Genomic DNA, 26,224 nt, shown 5'->3' on the forward strand with positions numbered 1-26,224 from the left:
AAAAAACCCATGACTGTTCTTATGGGGATTAGCCTCCGTTTGAGCATTTGGTGGGCTGATTACGAGTCGTTAGAAATGGATTAGAGGGTCATAAATTATAATCTTGAGACCCAGATCCAAAGCCAAAACTGGCTGGATTATTTTACTTGAAACTCTTGTTCAGGGTGACAAAAGGCCTCTAACTTTTTCAACAGTTCTTTAGGCCCTTAATTGTTATGTTTTCCTTAATTAGTATTATCCCTATTGTTGTTTAGCAGATTCTTAATATATTTTACATATAGTCATACTGTATAGTAAATTTACTTGTTGGACTTATTCTGTATTCTTCATTCTTTATTTATTTAGAACAATCAAAAAGGAAAAAAAAAATTCATAAACAAAAATACAAAAAGCATACCTATATGTATATATACAGGGGTTGGACAATGAAACTGAAACACCTGTCATTTTAGTGTGGGAGGTTTCATGGCTAAATTGGACCAGCCTGGTAGCCAGTCTTCATTGATTGCACATTGCACCAGTAAGAGCAGAGTGTGAAGGTTCAATTAGCAGGGTAAGAGCACAGTTTTGCTCAAAATACTGAAATGCACACAACATTATGGGTGACATACCAGAGTTCAAAAGAGGACAAATTGTTGGTGCACGTCTTGCTGGCGCATCTGTGACCAAGACAGCAAGTCTTTGTGATGTATCAAGAGCCACGGTATCCAGGGTAATGTCAGCATACCACCAAGAAGGACGAACCACATCCAACAGGATTAACTGTGGACGCAAGAGGAAGCTGTCTGAAAGGGATGTTCGGGTGCTAACCCGGATTGTATCCAAAAAAACATAAAACCACGTCTGCCCAAATCACGGCAGAATTAAATGTGCACCTCAACTCTCCTGTTTCCACCAGAACTGTCCGTCGGGAGCTCCACAGGGTCAATATACACGGCCGGGCTGCTATAGCCAAACCTTTGGTCACTCATGCCAATGCCAAACGTCGGTTTCAATGGTGCAAGGAGCGCAAATCTTGGGCTGTGGACAATGTGAAACATGTATTGTTCTCTGATGAGTCCATCTTTACTGATTTCCCCACATCCGGGAGAGTTACGGTGTGGAGAAGCTCCAAAGAAGCGTACCACCCAGACTGTTGCATGCCCAGATTGAAGCATGGGGGTGGATCAGTGATGGTTTGGGCTGCCATATCATGGCATTCCCTTGGCCCAATACTTGTGCTAGATGGGCGTGTCACTGCCAAGGACTACCGAACCATTCTTGAGGACCATGTGCATCCAATGGTTCAAACATTGTATCCTGAAGGCGGTGCTGTGTATCAGGATGACAATGCACCAATACACACAGCAAGACTGGTGAAACATTGGTTTGATGAACATGAAAGTGAAGTTGAACATCTCCCATGGCCTGCACAGTCACCAGATCTAAATATTATTGAGCCACTTTGGGGTGTTTTGGAGGAGCGAGTCAGGAAACGTTTTCCTCCACCAGTATCACGTAGTGACCTGGCCACTATCATGCAAGAAGAATTGCTTAAAATCCCTCTGACCACTGTGCAGGACTTGTATATGTCATTCCCAAGACGAATTGACGCTGTATTGGCCGCAAAAGGAGGCCCCACACCATACTAATGAATTATTGTGGTCTAAAAACATGTGTTTCAGTTTCATTGTCCAACCCCTGTATTTACATATACATCTGGAATTCTGATTTCCCCTCGGGGATCAATAAAGTATCTTTGAATTGAATTGAATTGAATCAGATACAAAACAAACATTCACCTAAACATCCTGTCCCTATGTAATTATACAAGTTCTTAATTAAACTAGCTTTATTATAACCCATACATGCATATGTATATGTATGCACAAACATATGCATGTACGGCTACATATACCTACACATATCAAAGTACCAGCAAATACAAATTACTCAATCATCTATAGATCAGAGCTTAATGTACATGTATACACAGCTCATAAATAGCAAAACATTCTATTACATTCATATTTATACACATTTTTGTATACTCCATTCATTTTCTCTTGACTTGTGCAATCTTTGTACTTTGCTTAATTTCATTATCTAAGCCATTCCACAAAATCACTCCACAAACTGATGCACACATTCTTTTAAGAGTGCTGCGGACACATTGTTATTTTAAGGTACATTTCCCTCTCAGATCATACTGCCCCTCTCTATTCTTCAAGAAATTTTGAATATTCTTTGGAAGCATATTGTTTTTAGATTTAAACATCACCTGAGCAGTTTTCAATTTTACTAAATTCATACATTTCATAAGTTGTCATTTAAAAAGAAGTGGATTTGTATGTTCCCGATACCAAACATTGTATGTCATTCTTAGCGATCTTTTTTGCATTGTACATATTTTTTGCAAATAAATGTTATGTTACTCCAGACCTCAACACAATACTCTAAATATGGTAGTAACATTGCACAGTAAAGAGCAAAGTTATATTATTCAAGATATGCCTTGTTTTTCCTAATATCCCTATAGTTTTTGCCATCTTATTACACACGTGATTGATATAGGGTTTTCAACATAACTTGTGATCCAAAATTACACCTAAAAACATACTTCGAAAGACTTGTTCAATCAGTACATTATTAATTTCCAGATTTACAGTTGTGGTAATTGATTTATTCCCAAACAACATAAATTTTGTCTAAGTTAAATTTAGATAATTTGTTTCTATCAAACCAATGGTTAACTTTTCCAACATCCTCCAAAAGCTGTTTACGATAATCCCCAGAACAAAAAATAGCTGGCCTATAATTAGTAAAATCATGCTTTGTGTAAAGGAATAACTTTAGCTATTTTCATTTTCTCAGGGAATGTACCTGTTCTGAACGATAGATCACATAGATACTTTATAGGAAACACAATTCCATCAATTACATTCTTTACTACAGTCATATCAATATCATTGAAGTCTGTTGAAAGTGTATTTTTACATTCATTAACCGTTTCAATAATCTCTCTTTCTTCTACTTCAGGCGGTTAAATTGGACCAGAAATGTATACTTTACTCTGATGTATTAAAAACAATTAAGTGATTCCTAGTATTTAGGGTTTTAGGTATACATAATGAAGTTGTCTAAATCATTTCATAAAAATGTCCTCTACCTCCTTAAGTCTGTCCAGATTCCATCTCGCTGTCTGGCTGACAGCTCTCATTCCTGTGGCAATTGAGGCAGATTAACTGGGTGGGTCTGGAGTTTTTGTGTCGGCTAAGGATATGTATTGTTTTCCCTGATACACCTGAAGTGCCATGACTGCGAGCAAAATTGCTTGACATACCAGCACAAAGTGCATGTGGTGCATGATTAGTGTATTGTCAAAAAAGCAGCAGCTGTCTCACACATTCAGCTGTGGCAAGGGCTTAGCTGAATGTGTTTTGCGACAGAGGTATGCTCAGGGGGAGGGAGGTGGTGACAACACCCATCTGTAACGTTTAAATGAATAGTATTCCTGAGACTCATATCAGTTTGTGTTTATCTTGGTAAACCATCACGAAAAACTATTTGCCCCATTACAGATGGATCAGAACATAACTTGAGTAAACATTAAATGTCGTTTTTTAAATGAGTTAATATATTAAGAGCATCTATTACTTATCCAGGAGGTTGCAAAGGAACCCGCAACAGCATCTGAAGCACTGCAGATAAAGCAGACATTTTAAATTTCTCATTTAAAACAAAATTAATGTTTGGGAGTGGCCTAGTCAAAGTCCAGCATGCTGTCCAAACAATTCTGCAAGTAATAAATTAACAAAATTGACTCCACAGTGACGGGAAAGGTTCATCGCCAGCTGTCGTAAACAATCTGTGGCAGTCGTTGCTGTCAAGGTTGGCACAATCAGTTATTAGGTTTAGGGGGCAATTATGTTTCACATTAGGCCAGATTGGTTTGTTCATTTTTCCCCTAATTAATGAATCATTAGAAAATGTCTCAATTTATGTTTGTCTAATGTAAAAATTTGCACTGTATATGTCTCTAATAGAACCTCCAAGATAATTTACTGTTTGAAATATGTTATTTTTTGTCTATAAAAACATTTTCGCAGGGATATAATTGTAGAATCTTTTGATTTTTTATCCTCATTTTTTAAGAACTGAAAGGCTTCCCCAAAGCTTAACTTGAATCATGGTGTTCTCAATGGTTGGTTCACTTAGACTGTGCTAAGTCAGGCAGTTGCTTTCAGGAAGAGTGACCTTTGGTTGCTAAAGGCAACCACAGTTTAAAACTGTGCCAACTTGTCAACAACTATGTCAAAATTTGTTTAGTAGATTAAAATTAGTATAAGCTCTGAAATCGCTTAAAAACATTATTGCATTCATATTTTTTAAACTTATTTTTGTTATATTTCTGTTAGCATACTTACTGCAGCTAACACTAGATTATCAGTATTAAAGGTCCTTAAAAGCAATTTCATCACAGCTGAATTGTATTCATCTTCTAAATGCCTTCAGTATGGAGAGCATGTTCACTCTAAATGTAAAGGTAGGTGAGCCAACATGTCTTTTTTTAATCTGTGTTTAGCTCTTGAGGTTTATAATCACATCTTAGCCACTTAGCATATTAGCCTGAGCTGGCTATGGCCAGCAGGCTACTGCCTAATTACCTCAGCTGTGTTGCAGCAGCTCCCTGCTTTTATGGTGGAATGCGTCTTTACAGACCTCTCTACCTGACTGCAGGCTGATGTCTCCCTTTGCGCCTGCTCTGTTGCTTCAAGGAAGTAGAGTAGAGGTAACCAGAGACCTGTTGAACGTGGTTATGAAGAATCCCTCCCAGGAAGGGAGGGACCTAAAAAGAGGTGTTCCCAGACTGGGTAGACCAGTGAAATTCCTTTTTGTTCCCAACTTGAGGAAGTTTTCTCACACACTAGCCCACAAAGTTTGACTGTAAACTAAGACAGAAGCGCCGGGACTCCAGACTGGCACACAGGAGGTACATCTGGGAACTTTGTGGAATATATCATATAAATTTTCCATAGAGTTGGGAATGCATCTGTTGAAAGACAGGTGAATTCTGTTTTTTAACTCTCCTGGACTTATTACAGCAGAACAGGTTTCCAGCCGCTGAGCACCTTGACTTCACTGGATGTGTCATGGGAATCTCGCTTGCTGGGAGTAAACGTAACTATAATGCTGACAATATACTGCCAGGAGTTGTCTTCATGTGATATGAGAATCAACTATGCGCGACCTGTGAAGGTGTCATTGAACCTTCGTCCAGGAAAAGGTTAGAGAAGTGTGAGAGGTTTATCCCATACAAAGGCCCTTTTGTTTTTAGAAAGCATTAGAGGTGAAACTGAAGCAGCTTGTATAACTACAAGTAGAGAAATAAACCTTTTCAAGGGACACTAGAACTACAACTTATAGGAAGTACAAATGGAGAGTGAAAGTAATAACTTGGACGAACAAGGGAAACAGCATGGTAGTTCCATCTTGAACGTTTTCAATAACTTATTCATACGTGATCGTGCTGCTTCTTCAGATGCTGATATGCCTGTGTTAACATCTTTCAAAGAGCTGCCAGATGGAGAGGCTGATGCAAAGGAAGATTGTCAAAATGATAGTGAGAACGCATTTCAGGAGGCTCAATCATCCTTAAAATCTACTTGTAAACAAGTGGAAGACTCCCCAAAAGTCTCCGCTGAGTCTGATATTGTACAAGTCACAAGGGTAGAAACATATAGTGACACAGAAAATGAGGATGATCAGACACCAAAAAGCAGTACAAGTTTTTCTGAGAAGTTTGACTTTTCCTGGAAGGCTCCTTTACCCGAAGGGGGCAATGCTGCAAAGAGACACGGGAAGGGAGATGAGCCAAAAATACCTGTTTCTAGAACACACGGCCTAATAGCAAGATCGACCATAGAGGCCATTTTATATTCTAGTAAATTTGGTCGCAGAGGTAGATCTAGGTCAGTGAATGTATTGTCGGTTTCCAAACAGGAAGATGGAGAAAGTTCCAAGAACAGTACTACAGAGTCTGTTATTGCAGAACCTATTGAGGGTGATAATAAATCGGATGTAGCAGCAGCAGCAGCAGCAATTGATGATGAGTATGATGGCATAGATTGTTCTCAGCCTGTTCCCTCTGTCATCTCTGGCAATCAAATATTAGAGGTGTCAATGCATAACAGTGATGGAGTCTCTCCAGTGAAACCTCCAGAAAACATGGAAGAAGCTGAGGAGCCCCAACCTAATCTGATTCCTGAAAAATCCATCCAGTCATCATCCAAAACGAAGGAGCAACTAGAGACTTTTGGCGCGACCCTTTCAGAGCCTAAAGTACCATCAGAATCTACAGGCATCAGTCAACCATCTGTTTCATCTGCCTCCACCTCCCCATCCAGAGGTACACCGCTCTCTTCACCACCGTCCTTTCAGATGCCAGCTCTGTTTAGTGGCTTGCGGGTGCTGAAGAAAGGAGCAGTAGGGGATGACAGGGAAGTGGTGTCAGAGATCAAGCAAAGAGAAAAGGATGCTGATTTGGCCTTGCTTAGCCTCAAGAAGACTGTAAACAAAGCCAAGCTTTTCCCCGAACAGAAGACAGCCTCCACTATCAAAAAGCCCTCTGAGTCCAAATCACTGGCAACATCTAAAAGCACTGCAATGGGACAGCTTACTCAGATGCTCATCTCCGATAATCATGATAACACCAAAAAGTCTAATGAAGGAAAGAAGGGGGATGTGGAGGGCACAAAACATTTTGAGAATGGAGAAGAGGTTTCTGGGGAGAACAAAATTGGTCTAGAAACTCTGAAGTGCCCGCCAGAGAAAAAGAAAACATCAGACCTGGCATATGAGACCTTCAAAAACATTTTTGGCCCAAAGCCTATCAAGAAGGAAAAAGCTGAAGATGTTGACCTGGAGGCAGTAAAAAGAAAGATAAAAAATGACAAGGAAAGTCTGCGGTTGATTTTTGAGAGAACCTCCAAAAGTCCTGGCAAAGACATCACAAGCTCTACTGAGGCTACCGTATGTCATCATTGCATCTAAATTTGTTTGTTTTTATTTTTTACTCTAGCGATACTGCTTCATCAGTGTTTGCTTGTGTTTTCCTATACAGACAGAGGTCTCTCCAACAGACAGCGAGGATCGGACTCCGGGCCGTCTGCATGCCGTGTGGCCTCCGCCTAAACCTAAAGATGAGGAGGAGAAGGTGGGGCTTAAGTACACAGAAGCAGGTAAGACTTTAAAGCTTGTAGTGTTAAGTAATGCTGCTTTTGTTTGCTTTTAAAATTAGGAATGCTGACAGTGGATCATGTCATTTAAGCTCTAACATGGACACATCTCTCATTGATAATAGCCAGTGGAGCTACAATTGAAGCATTTAAAACAGTCTCATGCCTCGGTAATTAGAACCGATTGAATCCTAAGAGCAAAACACTTTTAGTAATAGTTAAGCCATTTTTATATAATCCGTGGTCACTCTGAATGTATTTGAAAAAACATAGAAAGCTTGGGAAGAATCATATGGAGGCTGAAAACATTAAAAAATCCATAAAAGATCACAGTGAGGTTGTTGCTGCTTTAACAGTGCCCTTTATGTGGTTGCTGCTTTGGGGACTCAACAATGGAGCCTATTTGTTAGTAGAATCAGTTTCTTTAGCCCAGCTTGTATTGAGGAGATGTAATGACGCACAAATAGGTTAAAAGCACACATGGTAAAACTTTGCTTTTAGACTATAAGTTTTGGCTGATTTGAAACAGACCACAGTGGCTGCTGCTCACTGTTCCCTGTGGTGCAGATGTTTCAGGAAAATAGATTAAGATGAACTAATGTGGTTTAGTGATCTGTACCCTGTTTTCTAGCTTTGTACATATATATAAAAGAGTTTTAAATCCAGACTGCTCACGTAGAAAAAAAAAAACTTGAGCATGTTTATTTATAAATAAATCATCAATTATTTGTCTCCTGAATCAGATGTTTATACCCCAATTTAACATGCAGATAAATACATAGGTTTCATCATTGACTAACTATCATGCGCTGCTTCTAAGTCAAATTTTGTGAGGAGGATGTAAATTTATTTTGCAAATATTGTGATCCAAATCTGGATTTTAGATTGGACATTTGATACAAAATGACAAATTCAAATACACAAAAGCTGCAGATAACAAGGACAAGACAGCATCGTTTCCAAGTACACAAAATGTGTTTCATTAGAACATCTAGATCATAATATTGTGAAAAAGTGCATAAATTATCTTGTTTATTAGAAGGCATTATTTCAAACTGATATGATTTTTTAGGACATAGTCCCAGGTTTTATTGTAATATGGATTTTTTGTGTTGGTTATTTATAGCCAAACCAGTAACATGTTTGGTATGGCAATGAACAACTGTTAAGTGCTAAATGCAATTACTGTATTAACGAATTTAGTAATTTTGATCAAAATTACCAAGTTGGGGCACCACCTGATTATCAGGAAATAACAGGGAAACCATTCTCACTCTGTCAGTCATTGTTTTATGAATACCTACCTTTTTAAGGTGTGGTATTGTAGAACATTAAATGAATAAACACAAACAACTTCTCTCCAATATACAAGAATTTATTAACAAAATACTTTAAAAACCATGGTGTGTTTGAGGCATTTGAAATGCTGTCAAACTAGCTTTAAAATTTTCCAGAGAACAACAGTTGGTAGGCATTTACACAACCAGTTCACAATGCAAAGCAGAAGGGCAAATAAAGCATTATTTTAATAAAATTATGTTTAAAAGATAATTTGCGGAATTACAAAGCAATAACCTTTTGGACAATTGATTCTCAATGTTATGTTAACTAGACATCACGGTGAGTGATTGTGATTGAATAGAGTTGAATGGACTGTTGTAGCATTAGCAGCTAAGATAACGAAGAGACAATTTAGCATGTTTATAAGGACTATGTGGACATATTTTATGCAGGTTAAGGAGAGGAGAGGAAGGCAAAGAGGTCAGGCGTCAGGTGTGAGGAGCTGCGGTTTAAATGCCATCTTCTTCATGCAGTGGGAAAAAACCGCGACCTAGTTAGGGACACCATCTCTTCTTAGGGAATCTTTGGTTCAGATTCTTTTCTGCAGGAGCCCAAAAAGCCAAGTTTAGGCAATCAGTATATATGTTTTTTTCATTAGATCCAAGGTTTCTTCTAAGATACAGTCTTTTACTCGGCCAGCAAGATCGTGGCATTCATGTGCCTGTTCTCCCCCATGCATCTTTTGGGGGGCTGCGATCATCACAGGGATTCCAGCTGTGAAGCTCCTCGTTCTTGGGAGCTGTGCATGAGAATAGCTTAAAACTGTGCATTATAGGATTCAGAGTTGTTGCCAGTCTCTCTTGTTCTCTGCGTGTAGTTCAGTCCTTTTTGTACAACCCATGGCTTGGCCTGGGATTTGTTTTTAACTTATTTTATTTGAAGCAGCAGTCCAGTAGTTTTGAGATTTGACCAATTAAAGCTATATTCAGTTTTTCTTGGAAGTTGGAACTTGAAGCTGGGGATGATGTCACACCAGAGCAGATCGTGTTCTAGTTGCAAGTCAGCTACTATTAGCAATACAAGCCAATAACACTGTTTTTTGTTCGATTCTATGCATTAAAACATAAAAAGAACATGTTCAGAAATAAACATTTTACAGCACTAAGGGCAACTCAAGATGTAATTTTGACTTAAGGGGGCGTTCTTGTTTCATTTCCAGTTGTAATTTAAAAATCTGACTTCTGAGTAAAAAGAGAAATGTTTTCATCTGTAATTCATCTGTAAATATTTGACTGTAAATGTTATCATGTGTCCAGCATTGTCCCATCGAGCTGGTTGGTGGAGTTGTTTGAATCTCTATAGTGACAGTGATCCACCCCACTGTTGCATTTTGTCTTAATTGAATGTCCCCCTACTGTGGCATGATAACTTAAAAATGTAAATACAACTATACCCATTTGCTTTTTATCTGTAAGGAAACCAAAGGGGAAACCAAATCAGAAATAGCTGTGATTAATAAAATACACATATTCCCCCTGTATTGATGTAGTCACCAGAGTGCAATTTGTGTTCCTTGTCTGATTTCAGAGCACCAGGCTGCCCTCTTGCAGCTGAAAAGAGAGTGCAAGGAGGAGCTGGAGAGGATGCATGTAAGTTGAAACAGTTACTTACATGCACTAAAAAACATCTCAGTCTATTGATACTTTGCTGTGGCTCCTTTTGTATCATTGCTGCTTCTGCCTCTCTGCTTGCTTGGACGATTTATCTGCTTGATCTATGTTTGCTTGCAAAGACTTTGCAAACTTCTTTACAGAGAAAATTCAGAAGATTAGAAGAGTACTCTGTATATCAATATTAAGGTCAGCGCCGATGTTCACTCCAACCAAAACAATTTTGACAAAAAGACACAGCTCTTCCAAATGAAAACTTAGAAGAAATTATACATCGCCTAATCTGCTCCTCCTGCTGTCTCGACATTTTACCCACAGCTTTCTTTAAGAAGGTTTTGCCTGTCATTGCGTCCGATTTGATTCAAATGATAACTTATCTATGTTGTCAGGTGTGTTCCCCAAAGCCTTACAAACAGCAATTATCAAACCACTGTTAAAAAAGAATATTCTGAAAGTTGCTATTGCAAAATTACTGGCCCATCTCAAATCTCCCAATCATTAATAAGGTTATTGAAAAAGCTGTGTTTCAACAGTTAAATACCTTCTTAACAATGACCAGCTGCTTTGATGTCTTCCAGTCAGATTTCCGTGCTCACCACGGAACCAAGACTGCCTGTGTCAAGGTGTTGACCTCTTCATAAATTTATGTAGAGGTCATTGAACCACAGTGCTGGTATTTTTGTACCTCCGTGCAGCATTTGTTGGATGGTTTGAGAGCAGTCTTCTGCTCATTTGCATTCTTTGGTCTAGTGTCTCTTTGTCCATTAGGCTTAGGTCAGGTGAGTTTGCTGACCAATCAGTAATGCCATGGACTTTCAATCAGGTGCCAAGTCCTCCTGGAAAACAGTTTCAGCTTCTCCATGAAGCTTATCAGCAGAAGGAAGCATGAAGTGCACTAAAACTGGCTGCGTTGATTGTGGACTTGATAAAGCAAAGTTAACCAACACCAGCAGGTGACATGGCTCCCCTAATCGTCACTGACTGTTGAAACTTCTCACTGGACCAAGAACAACTTGGATTCCATGCCTCCCACCCTTTCTCCAGACTCTGGGATCTTGATTTCAAAGTAAGAATTGCCTACATCCAAAAAGAGGATGTTGGGACTTTTTTCCTTCCACTTTACTTTCAATGTATATGCTTGGATACAACACTCTGAACAGCACAGCTTCTTTAGTAATGACTTTTGAGGCCTACCATCCTTCTGGACAGTATCGATGACTGTCAAATCAGCAGTCGTCCTCATAATTGTGTAGGCTATCACATAATATTTACAATTTTTTGATTATTGTTTTTTTGTAATATTATTATAATTTTATTATGAATTGAATATTGTTTTTTTTATTAGCTGTAAGCCTTTATCTCAAGATTAACAAACTCTTTACAACTTTCACTCTGTGGGTAATCAATCACTTTTGAATAAATATTGTAATTTATTAATAAGATGCACTTGCCTAAAATATTTAAATGTAGAATGAGAGGTTTGACTGGGCGTTTGTACTATCAATTGCACATATAACACATTTAAAATGAACAGAGTAGTTAGTTTTATGCTGATTTTTAGCAACTGATGATTTTGACCACAAGATGGCACTAAGGGAGCATAAAATGTTCAGATGCAGATGCAGCAGTCCAATGTCCAATGTTGCATGGAAATTAATTTTTCTTGTATCTTATGTATCTTCAAATACCTTTTATTGAGCAACCCCTTTTATTTTAGAATGGAAAGACCTGACAAAGGTGTTTCCATTCTGCTAATTTAAACAGGAGCCTAACATGCCCATGGAAAGCTGAAAGAAGACAACATAATTCAGCTATATTCATTAATTAGCGTCATTATGAAATTGTTTTAAGGAACACTGCCTTAAAAAGTCAGACCTTTGTTTTAAGAGTTTGTTTGCTGTATGGTTTTATTTTATTGCCGAGGTTTTGCAGAGATGCTTGTTTCCCAGTGAACCTACCACAGAGGGTGTGAATGTACCTGATTCTAAGATGACACGAACACGCTGATGATTTGTTACAAAGCATTTTTCCATTGCTGTTGTTTAGCTGGTATACCTTTCATTGTTTGAAAGGCCAAATGAAAAACTGGACTTACCAGATTTCACTTGACTCAGAAGTTATTATAAGCTCAGAAAAACATTTAGCTGGGGAAAGTTTATAATTACGTCATTGTTATTGTTTGGTAAAAGATTATTCATTTCAAGGGCTCTTTTTGGAGTAATTATACACTGTAATCTGTTCAGTTCAAGAAAAACATTGTCCACTCCTTGATGCAGTTTCTTTACATGATCACTGCAGTTTGGACCACTCTGTAATTGTTTTATGCCTTGCTTTCTGCTTTTACAGTCTGACTTTGAGCTGAAAATCTTCCATCTTCGAGGTGAACATGCTGTCTCAATATCAAAGCTGGAGGGAGCCATTGGAAAGCTGCAGAAGGACAGGCTGCACAGTGCAGGTCAGGCTCATAGTCCTGTGTGCGATGTGGCTATCTCCACCTCAGAAAATTTGACCCCCAAGAACTGTCGCACTGTGGGGATCCAGACTGACAGGGAGACGTTCATTAGGAGCCCAGAGGGGGATGGAGAGGAACTTGTTCAAAGCCCTAACCAGAACCTACGTAAAAAACTTAACTTGGATTCTATCGGACTAAATCTCAATGCCGAAACAGCCCCTGGACCTTCTGGACCACTGCCACCTCCTCCCCCTCCCCCTCCTCCACCTCCCCCACCAAACCTTTCAGGACCACCACCACCCCCTCCTCCTCCTCCTCCAGGGTTCTCATTACCACCACCACCCCCTCCTCCCCCCTTGCCAGGCCAAACTGGAGGGCCACCACCACCACCACCTCCTCCTCCAGGAGGGGGTCCACCACCCCCTCCGCCTCCTCCTCCTCCTGGCTTACCTGGAGGCGGTCCACCTCCTCCTCCACCTCCTCTGGGCTGCGGGCCCCCACCTCCTCCCCCAATGGGAGGGTTCAGCCTACAAGTTGAGGCTGCTCCAAGGAAACCTGCCATTGAGCCTGCCTGTCCCATGAAGCCACTGTATTGGACCAGGATACAGATACAGGAAAACAAGTATGTGATTATATCTACAAATTTGTTTGAAAGCAAAACAACAACAAAAAACTGCATAAATATAACACCGGGTTGTACAGTGCCTTGTAAAAGCATTCATGTGCCTTGAACTTTTGAAAATATGGTCACGTTACATCCAAAAACTTCATTTTAGATGATTATTTTGTATGACTGACCAACAAGAAGTAGTACATAACTGTAAAGTGGAAAAAAATGGGGCGCATATGTATTTAGCCCCTTTTATTTAGATACCCCTAAATAAAATCCGTTGCAACAATTTTCTTCAGACATCACCTAATTAGTAAACAAAGTCTACGAACAACTTTCATGTTACAATAGTCCAAAGTCTAGACCTGTATATACAAATGAGAATCTGTGGCAAGACTTGAAAGTCAATGTTCACAGATGCTCTCTGTACAATCTTGAGCTATTTCACAAGGAACAATAAGAAAAGATTTTACCCTGTGGATATGCAAAGCTGGTAGAGACCATCGCCAACAGGTTTGCAGCTGTAATTGAAGCAAAAGGTGGTTCTATACATTATTGACTCAGGGGGACTGAAAACAAATTCATGCCACACTTGATTGATTTGTAAAAAACTTTAATGATAAAAAACATTTATCAATTTCTGCTTCAAAATGATGCCCTACATTATGTTGGAGAAAATGTAAAAACGTTCAAAGTATATGGATAACTTTGCAAGAGTAAAGTATCACAGTTTAGTTTTGCTGGAAGAGGTGTCTGGGGAGAGGGATGTCTGGGTGTCTCTGCTGAATCTGCTGCCCCTGCGACCTGGTCCCGGATAAGCAGAAGACGACGAGTACGAGTTTAGTTTTGCTCACAGATTTTTGCCTTGTCCTGTGCAGCCCCCTTCAGATATTCTGGTCAGCCTTAATAGATCACATAAAAAGGGCCTAAGTATTCAAGGATACAGTCCGTCCTCCACACCTTTTTATTTGAGGGTTCTGTTGGGATACTCAGGGTTATTCAGACCATTTGCAGTTACTGTAATGTTGCCTTACACTGCCAGTCTTGAAGGTTTATGGCCTTGTATTTCCATGGTTGAATTAGTGGGGGAAAGCTGAACAGTGCTGCTCTTGCAGGCCCTCTGATGTGTCAGAGGGCTGCTTGCTGCTCAACAGCAGCTTCAAGTCAGCTATAAATCAAGCTGTAAAGATACAAGTTATGGGGCATTAGATGGGTCACATGTTTAACTACAGTTGGATGAGGTCAGTTAATGGTGTAAGGGTCTGCGGTATAAGGAAGAAGCAATGTCTGAACAGTAGGCAGCTTGCAGGACAGACCTTTACTGCAAAGCTACATAGAGTCGCTCTCTAAAAAGTAAACACTTAAAATGACAATTTTCCCTTTTAATTTAACATATATCCTGTCAACTGTGATTAAAAAACATTTACTAGGGGTAAAAAAAAAAAAAAAAGTAAAATACAAAAAAACTCCACTGACCTGCTTACATAATGGGGCACACCCTTCTAATTGGCAGAAACACCCTTGAATTTACTTTCAGCATTCAGCCTTTTTCATTTCAAAGCTCTCATCAATTATATTAAGGTTAATGAACTTGAAATAGTCAGATTTTAGTAAAACTTTCCTAATATTTGGATCTCTCACCCATAAACCCAGTTTGCAGAGATGTTACAGTAGATAAAAATAATCTCATTGTACAAACGTCCAACATCTAAGACTTGGATATCCTTGCCTATAATGAATCCTCAAAAATACTCATTTAAACATGCAACATGCTGCTTAGCAGAAATGTTGGACTGCTGTAATACCAAACAATGCTCCTTTTTCACTGGCTCTAATTAGGCCGGCTCCACTGCACCCAGCTTGCTTTGCGAGCATTTCCGGGGCTGAGTAGGGACTACCAGTGAGGTGAACAGATTGCTGTTCAATGATTAGCCATGGAGCCAGGAAAAATGAGAAGGTTTCCGTAGAGGTAGTGCTAAGGATCACAATGGCCGGAGAGGGTCAAATCGAAATACAATTTTACTATTTACAAATCACAAACCATGCCAGAAGGCTGAAAGAAAAGAAGTATAGTTCCAAGACAGAAGTAATTTTTTCCAAAGAAAACTTTCAGGCCTATCTAACATCTCATATAACCTTGTGGAAGAAACAAAAACACCATGCCCACTGTGAAACATGGTGGTGGCAGCTTCATGCTCTAGGGTTGATTTTCTGTCAATGGAACTGCAAACTTATAAATGTCAATACAATTATTGGTTTTGGCTCAAAACCTTTAGATGTCTGTCAGAAAGCTGAAGCTGAAGAGGGATTTAACTTTTCTGCATCACTCTGAGTCCAAGCAAACATTCAAATAAACAAAGGAATCAAATAGAATAAATGTTTTGGAATAGTCCAGCCAGATTTCAGAGCTAAATCTGAGAAAGATCCTGTCGGTTCACAGGTTCAGAGGGCTGTGAACAAGAAATGTCCTCATAACTTTATCAAGTTAAATAACTTTTGCAGAGCAATATGGGCATATATGACCAATTTATGCATAGGCATAAAGAAGGCTGAATGTTCAAATGAAATCAATAGGTGTTTCAGCGAAGTATCAGTTTAAATTCTGCACACTCATGCCATCATTTGTTTTACAAGCTTTTTTATTTTGTATGTTTCCCCTAACAAATTTGTAGTTAGATGGTATAGGATATAGGTCACATAAAAAGGAGCTCTTCTGTGTTTTAACAGGTGTGGCTTCACTTAAGAGGCACTGGATGTTGCTTTTGAAGGCTGTATTTAAATTCATTCACAAATTATAGTGCATGGAAATCTTGTTTGGGACCTGGATGCATTTTCTTTATTAGTCTCCTGTCCTTTAGAGAAAACAGTGACGTTGTTTGTGCAACCTCTGAATGGAGAACAAAACGGAAACAGTATCATGGAGTTCTGAACAGAAAACCCTTTTTTAAAAGTAGTCTTCTTACTGCAACAAGTCAAGACAGACTTGTTTTTTAGCTGTTTAAACTCTGATAACCTTTGTGTTAATGCCTTGTTTCCAGATTTACTTTCTCTCTCTAAATATGCCTTGACAGATGAGCTGTAATGACCTTTAAGAAGAAGAACTGCAATGTGTGAGAAGATAGTAGAAAATTATAAGCATCAACATTCCAGACTCTTTGTTTAGAATAGGCTCATTTGATTTCAAAGCTATTGATTGGGCTGTTGATGGCAGACTTCGTGGAGAAAAGCAAAGCCAGATGCGAGCAGAGAAGATGTGTTTGCGAGAACAACACACTGAACATCTTCTTGACTTCAGCCACCTCTTGTTTCTGTCTGTTTTTTTTTCCTTCCTTCGTATCTCAGCAACTTCCAAAAACAGAGTTTCCCTCCCTAATTTTTTTGTTCTTGTGGGAACCGGTCCCTTAATACAGAAACAAGTGGGCCTGAAACGTTTGTTATTTTTATCACCTACCTCATAAACATCGCTTTTGAAAGTGGAGATCGCAGGAACTCCTGCCAAGTTTTTGTCAGCCTGCGAAATGGAAAATGGAGCACAGGTCAAATAAACTTTAAATGACTTTCCACAATTTTGTTAAGCTCATGTAACCTTTTTGTTCGCCTGCATGCTGTCTCTGCTGCTCTGATTTATGTTTTGCACCTTGTAAACTTAATTTTGATGTTTTGTATTAAAGTCAATGTTTTAATGTTGTTTTTTTATATAGCAACAAGACACTCTGGGGTTCTCTGAAAGAGCCCGACATCGTCAACACCAACGAGTTTGAGGATTTTTTCTCCAAAGCCATGATCAAGCAGAAGAAGAAGCCCTTGTCTGACACCTATGAAAAGAAAACCAAAGCTAAGAAGGTAGGTGCTGGTCCACAGCTGCTGCTCTGTTTTCATCTCTTTTTCATCTCTATGAAACCCTCAAATGTTTAGAGCCTTGCAAAAGTGTTCATTGCTCTTGAATTTTGTCATATTCTTTACATTTCATGATTTTACCTCATGGAGCAACACAAAGTAGCTTCCTTTGCACATCTAGACACTGTTGTTTTTGCTTGTTACGCTTTGCAAAACTGTTCAAAATCAGTGAGACTGATTAGAGGTTAGATTATCTGACAATATCAATTTTTAAGTCTTGACACAGATTCTCAATTAGATGTGGGACTGGACTTTAGCTGGGCTTTTCTAACACTTTGGCAAGTCTTTTACAGAGTCTTTCAAATCTGTAGTAGCTAACTTTTGTAAAAATGTATTTTTTACGTATTTGTTTAAACTGTCACTATGTCCTGATAGTAGAATATGGGACAGGTAATCAGTGAAAAAAATCAAGCTCCTCTGGCTCCTCTCAGTGGTCCTACTGCCATTTGAAGAAATACACCACTCCTAGTCAGAAACACCCAATCAGAGCCAGGATGAATGTCTTAGCAGTGTTAATCACGCTTGTGCACGCGCTGCTCGCACCCCGTCTCCACACAGCAAGTACCGTCGTTCAAGATCGAGATCGCTGGTGTGCTGCATCTGTACTAATGATTTGAGGACCCAGTCTGTAGTCAAAGTATGGGCCAGCCATAGTCACTGTAAAGCATATCATTGATGTTTCTTCCCTACTAGTAAATGTGCCATAGCTGTTTATCCACCATCATCAGTGGCCCTGCTTACAAGCCTACGGTAGGCTCCGCTGTGGGGGAGGAGCTGTGGAGGGTGGGCTGTAGCACATCACAGAGCAAGAGAGAGGGAACTGTAAGGCGTACTTAGTCAAATTTTCAGGCTAAGTCTACGGTTTTCTCAGAACTCTCTACTGTGGCTGTAACAGATTTTTGTATTTAGCTCCATCCATGTTCCCATTAACTTTGATCAGTTTCCATGTCCCTGCAGATTAAAATCATCCCCATATCATGATGCAGCCACCACCATGTTTAACATTGGGGATGGTGTATTCAGGGGGGTGTGCAGTTTTAGTGTTCCACCACACGTTTTACATGTTGGCTAAAACGTTACGTTTTGATTTCATTTGAACAGAACACCTTCTGCATCTTTGGATCTTACAGATCTCTGCACCTATTCTAGTTAGCGTGTGTTGTTGTTTTGCTTCTTTCTGTAATACTCTTCTTGCCACGAGTGTTAGTTTTAAGTCGTATGACAGGTCTTAGTAGGTTTGCAATTTGACAATTAGTAATTAGGAGGTTTCAGAAGACGACTAGTTTTACTGGACTTTTAGGGTATTACAGTAAAATAGGGTGAATACAAACACGCCATACTTTTCTGATTTTGTTTGTAAAAACATTTCAAAGCTTCTAGTTCCTCTTCACACTTATATTTTGCGATGATCTGTCACATGAAATTCCAACAATGTATATTGCATTAAGTTTAATGGTTATTAATGTTTTCGCAAAGTGGCAAATCAGTGGAAAATGGAAGCTCTTACTTCTTGCAGTTGCCTGGTGTTGCACCGAGCTAGCTGATCTTTTAGTAACATACAGTACTTGTGCTGCACAGGACAGTATTAGAGACATGTTTTCTTATTTTAATTTCACTTGTGCAACCTCAAGCCAAGTTATAGTAAGTCAAGAAAAAACAAGAGAGATGCATTCTTGCTGGATTGATCCAAATTTATCACATTTCTTGGTGTCCTGTCCAATGATGCAACTCTGCACTACTCTTGGAGCCAGCTCTGTGTCAGCATCCTTTCTCCCTTATGGTCCTCTCTGTTGGCGTCCAAGCAGTTAAGAATCCACTGCTGCCCCAGACTGGCCCCCTAAATCCATACACATTCCCTATTCTGATCAATTTGTAAAGGATCAACTTTGCTCCAGAGAGCCAATGTCTGTGTTTATGTGTGTCTCTCTCCATTCAGTCTGGTCACTCAAACTGTCCAACATTTGATCCAACTCAGATAACTGTCTCCTCTCGTGGCTAAGGTCAGCTTGGTGGAGTTATGACCACGTTTATGGAAACTCTGCTGATACCAATTTATATCGTTCAAATATAAACCCCCAGCTTTATTTATTGTTTGAAAGAACTTATACAGCACACTGGCCAGGTTATCCGTGTTTAAACATTTTGTTCCTTAAAACTCGTTTTTTGTTTTTAAATGGAGAATCTGTGTCTGTGATTGTAGTCCAAGTCTAGGATTAAAGATGGAAACAGAATCCAGGAAGGCATAGTTGGAAGTCCAACTTACTGGAAAGCTTGTCCTACTAATAGAGACTTGTTTACTTCATCTGTGATACCCTGCAAGTTTATACTGATGATGATGACTTCCAATAAGTGCTGTTTGAGAATGGGGGGGGGGAGGCACTGAGCTGAGGATGACTGCATAACAGAGGTATACTGGTCCTTCTCAAAATATTAGCATATTGTGATAAAGTTCATTATTTTCCATAATGTCATGATGAAAATTTAACATTCATATATTTTAGATTCATTGCACACTAACTGAAATATTTCAGGTCTTTTATTGTCTTAATACGGATGATTTTGGCATACAGCTCATGAAAACCCAAAATTCCTATCTCACAAAATTAGCATATCATTAAAAGGGTCTCTAAACGAGCTATGAACCTAATCATCTGAATCAACGAGTTAACTCTAAACACCTGCAAAAGATTCCTGAGGCCTTTAAAACTCCCAGCCTGGTTCATCACTCAAAACCCCAATCATGGGTAAGACTGCTGACCTGACTGCTGTCCAGAAGGCCACTATTGACACCCTCAAGCAAGAGGGTAAGACACAGAAAGAAATTTCTGAACGAATAGGCTGTTCCCAGAGTGCTGTATCAAGGCACCTCAGTGGGAAGTCTGTGGGAAGGAAAAAGTGTGGCAGAAAACGTTGCACAACGAGAAGAGGTGACCGGACCCTGAGGAAGATTGTGGAGAAGGGCCGATTCCAGACCTTGGGGGACCTGCGGAAGCAGTGGACTGAGTCTGGAGTAGAAACATCCAGAGCCACCGTGCACAGGCGTGTGCAGGAAATGGGCTACAGGTGCCGCATTCCCCAGACCTGGGCTACAGAGAAGCAGCACTGGACTGTTGCTCAGTGGTCCAAAGTACTTTTTTTGGATGAAAGCAAATTCTGCATGTCATTCGGAAATCAAGGTGCCACAGTCTGGAGGAAGACTGGGGAGAAGGAAATGCCAAAATGCCAGAAGTCCAGTGTCAAGTACCCACAGTCAGTGATGGTCTGGGGTGCCGTGTCAGCTGCTGGTGTTGGTCCACTGTGTTTTATCAAGGGCAGGGTCAATGCAGCTAGCTATCAGGAGATTTTGGAGCACTTCATGCTTCCATCTGCTGAAAAGCTTTATGGAGATGAAGATTTCATTTTTCAGCACGACCTGGCACCTGCTCACAGTGCCAAAACCACTGGTAAATGGTTTACTGACCATGGTATCACTGTGCTCAATTGGCCTGCCAACTCTCCTGACCTGAACCCCATAGAGAATCTGTGGGATATTGTGAAGAGAACGTTGAGAGACTCAAGACCCAACACTCTGGATGAGTTAAAGGCCGCTATCGAAGCATCCTGGGCCTCCATAAGACCTCAGCAGTGGCACAGGCTGATTGCCTCCATGCCACGCCGCATTGAAGCAGTCATTTCTGCCAAAGGATTCCCGACCAAGTATTGAGTGCATAACTGTACATGATTATTTGAAAGTTGATGTTTTTTGTATTAAAAACACTTTTCTTTTATTGGTCGGATGAAATATGCTAATTTTGTGAGATAGGAATTTTGGGTTTTCATGACCTGTATGCCACAATCATCCGTATTAAGACAATAAAAGACCTGAAATATTTCAGTTAGTGTGCAATGAATCTAAAATATATGAATGTTAAATTTTCATCATGACATTATGGAAAATAATGAACTTTATCACAATATGCTAATATTTTGAGAAGGACCTGTACATAGCAGAAAATGGGGAAAAAAGGTCAAAGTTGATGGTTTATGGAAAGAAGCAATGACAATTTGTACTTAGAATTTTTATTTTTTATTTTAACATCTTCCAATGTAAACTAAATCATGCTTATTTATTACGCTGAAAGATCAAACCCATCTATACAGTTACTTCATCTTTCCTTGGATTTAGGTTTCTAGATAGCTGAAAAAACAGCTAGCATGTGGTGTAATAAACCAGAGCACATTAAAATATGAAAAAAGCCGATCTGATCGGAGTTTTGTGGCCAATTTCTGATCTCTGGTTTTTCTCAATCTCTTGACCTGCCGATACAGATTTATCCCAACTTCTCTTTGAGGAGTTTTCTTTCAGAACACATAAGAACTGTATTTTCTTTTTTTTTTACAGCTGTGACAAAGCATTAAAATGGTAAATTTGTAGCAGGAGCAACTTCACTTGTTATGTGTCACTGAGAGCAGTCACTGTAAAACAAGATTTTATTCTTTTAAAACATAGGGAAATTAATTACAGAATTGACATTTTAATTGTCTTTAGCATCTTATATTTTAGCAGTTTATATCAGCGATTAGTGCGGTTAACTTGGCTAAAACAAAACAAGCAACTTGTTACATCATGCATCTGTTACGGGTTACTTGTTGCTGAACAACATGCAGTATTCATGTTTTTGAGCAGCATGGGTTGCAGTCTACATTAGGGTTTCTTTCTTTCATGGAGCGCCTTGCCTGTTTGAGCAACTTAATGTCAAACCACATTCCAGACATATTTTAAGAACCCATCTTCTAGGCAAAGGGCTGTTAGCTAAGAAGTAAACATCTTAGTTAACAACTTTTAACTCTGTTGGCTGAAATGTGTTGCTGTTGTCAAATTTAAAATATTATGATAATTTCTAATGGATAATAATAACTTTGGTTGCATTTGATGCAATGCCCTCAACATGTGTTGGCACCTCTGCTAAACATGTAAAAATTCTTGTAAAAAGGTTTTATTGGAAGAAAATAATCACAGACTGAAAATCTTGGAAAAATCTAGCCTTTTATTCAGGTGCATTTATTTAGTGGGGGAAGAAAATACATTCTACATTCTTTTATTTTTTTTTTACTAATGCGGCAATGACTTTTAGTCACCCCTGGCATATCCTACTATAATCTAAAACTTTTCCTTTTTAAGTTAATCAGCATCTGGAAACATTTTAATTAGTAACCCCTGGCTTTTCATTTCCCTTACAATAATACGGAATTACACAAAGGTCCATTTCTCTTAGCCACTCTTCAAAATGGGAAATATAAGAAATGCCATTCAGTGTGAGATTATACTAAAGCAATAAAAGATGGATTTATTAAAACTTTTTCACATCTTTGCCAGGGATGCCAATATTAGTAGAGGGTGCTTTATATTGTTTTTGTGAAGTTTTCATCTATAAATCCGTATCAACCCTGATGAAGGCCACAAGCTGAGACGCGTTGGTCTGCTAATAAAATTGCTTCCTAGTACTTCAAGTGTTGCTGAAGTCTTCACCTCACTAAACTCATATCAAAACATTTCCAAGAACTGCAACTGTTTTTATTGAAATTTTATGGAATGAATGTTTTCTTTTATAAATAATAGCTGTCTGTGTTATACATTCTGGTATGAGCATGTTGAAGTTTGCTGTTTCAACATCAGACTTAAAAACCTTGAGAGGTAATGTCGATGCTCTGTTGCGTCAAAGAAAACCTAAATCTATTCAGTTTGCAAACCACAACACTCCATTTGTTATAGTTTGTCTTTGAAAGGATTGATCAAAAATTACTTTAAATATTTGTTGATTAATAAACTTTTAGCTCAGTAACTGATAAGTGAATAATTCGATCCTGTTCAGTTTATTTTCGTAGTTCTTTCTGGAAATATTAAAGGCTTATTATGTTAAATAAAATGTAACTCACAATTCAGTATCTTTGTGAAGCCTTTATGAGTCTTGACTTTTCATTTCTCTACAACTTATATGTAACTCGATCTTACAGAATGTTATGTTGATCTGAGTTGTTTCTTTAAGTTGCTTTGTGCAACTTTCAGCAGCAGTATAAACTGTGCACGGCAGTGTTTCACTCTGCAGAATCTGACCAGACAGTTGACCACGTCCTTCTGAATGACTATCGATACCAGTCAACTCACACACACAGACCACCTGCCTCTTGTCTGTCTGCACACTCATTGTCTAATGCTGCCAGTAAATCTGTGTTTGTGACTCCAAAAGAAGTTTCAGATCACCTCCTATGCCAGTTTTTCTGCTTTTTTGAATATGCAGTAACCCGTGTAGTGCAGATATGCGCGTTGGTGTGCGTGATGACAGCACTCGCAACCTATTATGCAGTTGATCAGAAAGTGTTGCCAGATCATGCAAGCCCCACAGCCGGGGGCTCTGAAACGGCGAGAGGTGATGAGTGTTCGGGGAATGGAATGTGTGTGTACATTATGCATATGAGCCACTTCCCTAATTCCCAACAACTGCACTTGCCAAAAAGTTAAAAACCGTGGGGATGCGGCCGATGACTATGTGTGTGAGTTAATGTTTATCATATGTGCCATTAAGATAAAAAAAAAAAAATCAAAGCTCTTGTTTACTCCGGAGCCATTCACCCTCTGCTGATTAACATATCAAAGCCGGGGGATGACATAGAATAGAGCTCTCCCACCAGAGCAGACTGGACCGAACTAGACTGGACCTGGGGTGTAATTGCATGCATATGGCTTCCACAGTGGAAGAAAAAGGAAACCACTGCACCTATTTGAAAGAGAGGGCACAAATATAGGCATGTTGGTGAATTTTTAAGGGATGAGCAATTGGGGAGAGATGGATAAAAAGGAAAAAAAAATCCTCCAAGCCGAACTAGCTTTCGAGTTTGTCTTTGTGTCGGTATATACGCTGTCCTATACAAATATAAATCAAAGCTGTATCAGGTGTATATGTGGTGGAGCTGCTTAAACAAACAGTTGCTTTACCCCATTTATAATTTATGAGCAATCATTGTGCGTTTATTAAAGACATATTTCAAGTGCAGTTTATGACGTGGGAGAGTGGGCAGAAGATTTTCAACCCTCTCAGAGGGAGGTGGGTCCTGATGAGAAGTGTTGATCTAGTTGTCAATATAACATATGTTTCTAGACAAAGTCTTATAGCTAGTCAGGCTGGTTGCTTAACTAGTGTGAACTTTTCTGCTAGTGTAATATTTTCCGCTCCAAATCTGCATTCAAAACAGCCAAACACCTGCGATGCCTCAAAGCTCCGCATTGTCTCCTTTTATCAGCTTATTTATTTTTCTTTGGCTGCTCACTTTTTCACTCAGTAATTTGCTCCAGAATCCAGGGTGAAGGACATCTTTCAGTCTTTTTTCTGTCCACAGGAGGGAGCCATTAGCTCTTGATGTCTACCTGTCTCAGCATCAGCATCGCCTGGCTCTCTCCTCTTCAATGAGCTTTTTGCCTGTCTAAAAGTAAACATCAAGCATCAGTTGTCTATACTCATTAGTTTAAATTCTGGGCTGGTTTTAGTGGCGGCCTGTCCAAAGTGGTTAATTAGAGGTGTTGGGAAAGCCTGGTCCTCAGCTGTCCCAGTTTCCTAGTGTGGGAGATCCTTGGTAGCCGAGCTGGAAGCAGCATGGCACCCAGTAACGCCCTGTAATGTAATACTCACTTCTAAGGCTTCTGTTTTGCAACTCTTACAGGACGGCCTAGTAGCCGACAACGCCATAATACCTAATGAAGAAGCCTGAAACATTAAGTTTTAGAGCGGGGCTTTACCTTGCCAAAACTTTCTCTGGCTTTACAGCTAATTCAGCCATTAGTAATTGTGACCATGTGTAGGCACAAATAAAAATCCTGTGAATTTATAGTTTGTTCTAAAAACCCTACTTCTTCTCTTCCCCTTGCTCTTCTAAACTGTCCTTTTATGGTGCCACTTTTCCCTTTGTACTTTCACTGCCACTTGATATTTTCTGATTAATCCTTACATGTGTTCCTGGGTAAACTTGAGAAAGAGATTTTTTTTTCTTCTTTTGCACAAATTTAGCTCTCTGTCTCAAAGTTGGTTCTGCTTTTTGTGTCATTATGACATGGAATAAGGAGCCCTGTTTGCCAAATTTGGTCCTTGGGGTCGGTTCAGATGAGTTGTTAGCTGCTTAGAGACGCAGTGATACATTTTTTTTAGCTGAATTCCAATGTTTGTAAAGCTTTGGCCTGATGATACCGATTTGAGCAGACTCCGATTTCTCTTTAGGGGTTGTAATAGAAGATGATATCAGGACAGCATTCAAAATAGCCTTCCTGGAGTGGACAGTCATAATTGCACCTAGCAATTAGTGCAGTTAACATGGTTTGCTGAAAAATGAATCAATCTAGCCATCAGCAGATTTATTGGTATATCATTACATCTTAGTCTTATTTAGGCTTCAGTTGTACAATGCTGAACACCATCATCCCTCATCTTTTAAAGCCCTCTGAACCTATATTCAACATTCATTAGTTTCTTTAAATGATCCTTAGCTTTTTTGTCTATTTCTCTCTGCTTCAGTTTGTGCTTGTGCACAGCAAAAATAAGCATCAGTGCGGGTGTGAAGAAATTGATAGAGCAACTTGTTCTGAATTGTAGGTTAATTGCTTTCCTAACATAGGTTTCTGACCGAATGTTAAGAGCTAAACAGTGTTAACATTTTGTTTATCTAGATCATTAAGCTGCTGGATGGGAAGCGTTCTCAAGCAGTTGGCATCCTCATATCGAGCCTGCATCTGGAAATGAAGGACATTCAACAGGGTGAGCAATACTCTCTACATATGTTCAACAATATTTGCATTTCATTTACAGTAATACCCCATTTAATCTAAGGAAGAACCTCTTTGATTTAGACTCAGTCATTACAAGCTAAATTTAGTTTCCTATTAAAGAATAAACTGAGGATGACTCCTGATGAAATGCAGTCGGGGTTATTTTTAGAGATGAGATACTGGGAACCTTGCAGTAGAGGATAAATTCCTCTCTCTTGACAGCAGCTAATTTGTAACTCAACACACTTTTTTTGGATTCATTTGTGACATAAGTGGAGCTTGGATAATTTTCCAGTTACCAGTGGG

The 26,224-nt window shown here is 39.3% G+C and overlaps 1 protein-coding gene across 1 annotated transcript in view; it reads left to right on the top strand.

Annotated features, from left to right (window-relative positions):
* Window positions 1-26,224, top strand: part of LOC124855600 (formin-1-like) — an 89,685-nt gene that overhangs the window by 15,858 nt on the left and 47,603 nt on the right. The window contains exons 4-8 of the mRNA XM_047345571.1: window positions 7,103-7,220; window positions 10,086-10,147; window positions 12,515-13,242; window positions 16,932-17,073; window positions 25,820-25,907. Of these exons, the coding sequence (XP_047201527.1) occupies window positions 7,103-7,220; window positions 10,086-10,147; window positions 12,515-13,242; window positions 16,932-17,073; window positions 25,820-25,907 (1,138 nt within the window). The remainder of the gene's footprint in view (window positions 1-7,102; window positions 7,221-10,085; window positions 10,148-12,514; window positions 13,243-16,931; window positions 17,074-25,819; window positions 25,908-26,224) is intronic.

This window comes from Girardinichthys multiradiatus, chromosome 19, assembly GCF_021462225.1.
Source record: "Girardinichthys multiradiatus isolate DD_20200921_A chromosome 19, DD_fGirMul_XY1, whole genome shotgun sequence".
In the NCBI taxonomy this organism is placed as follows: Eukaryota; Metazoa; Chordata; class Actinopteri; order Cyprinodontiformes; family Goodeidae; genus Girardinichthys; species Girardinichthys multiradiatus.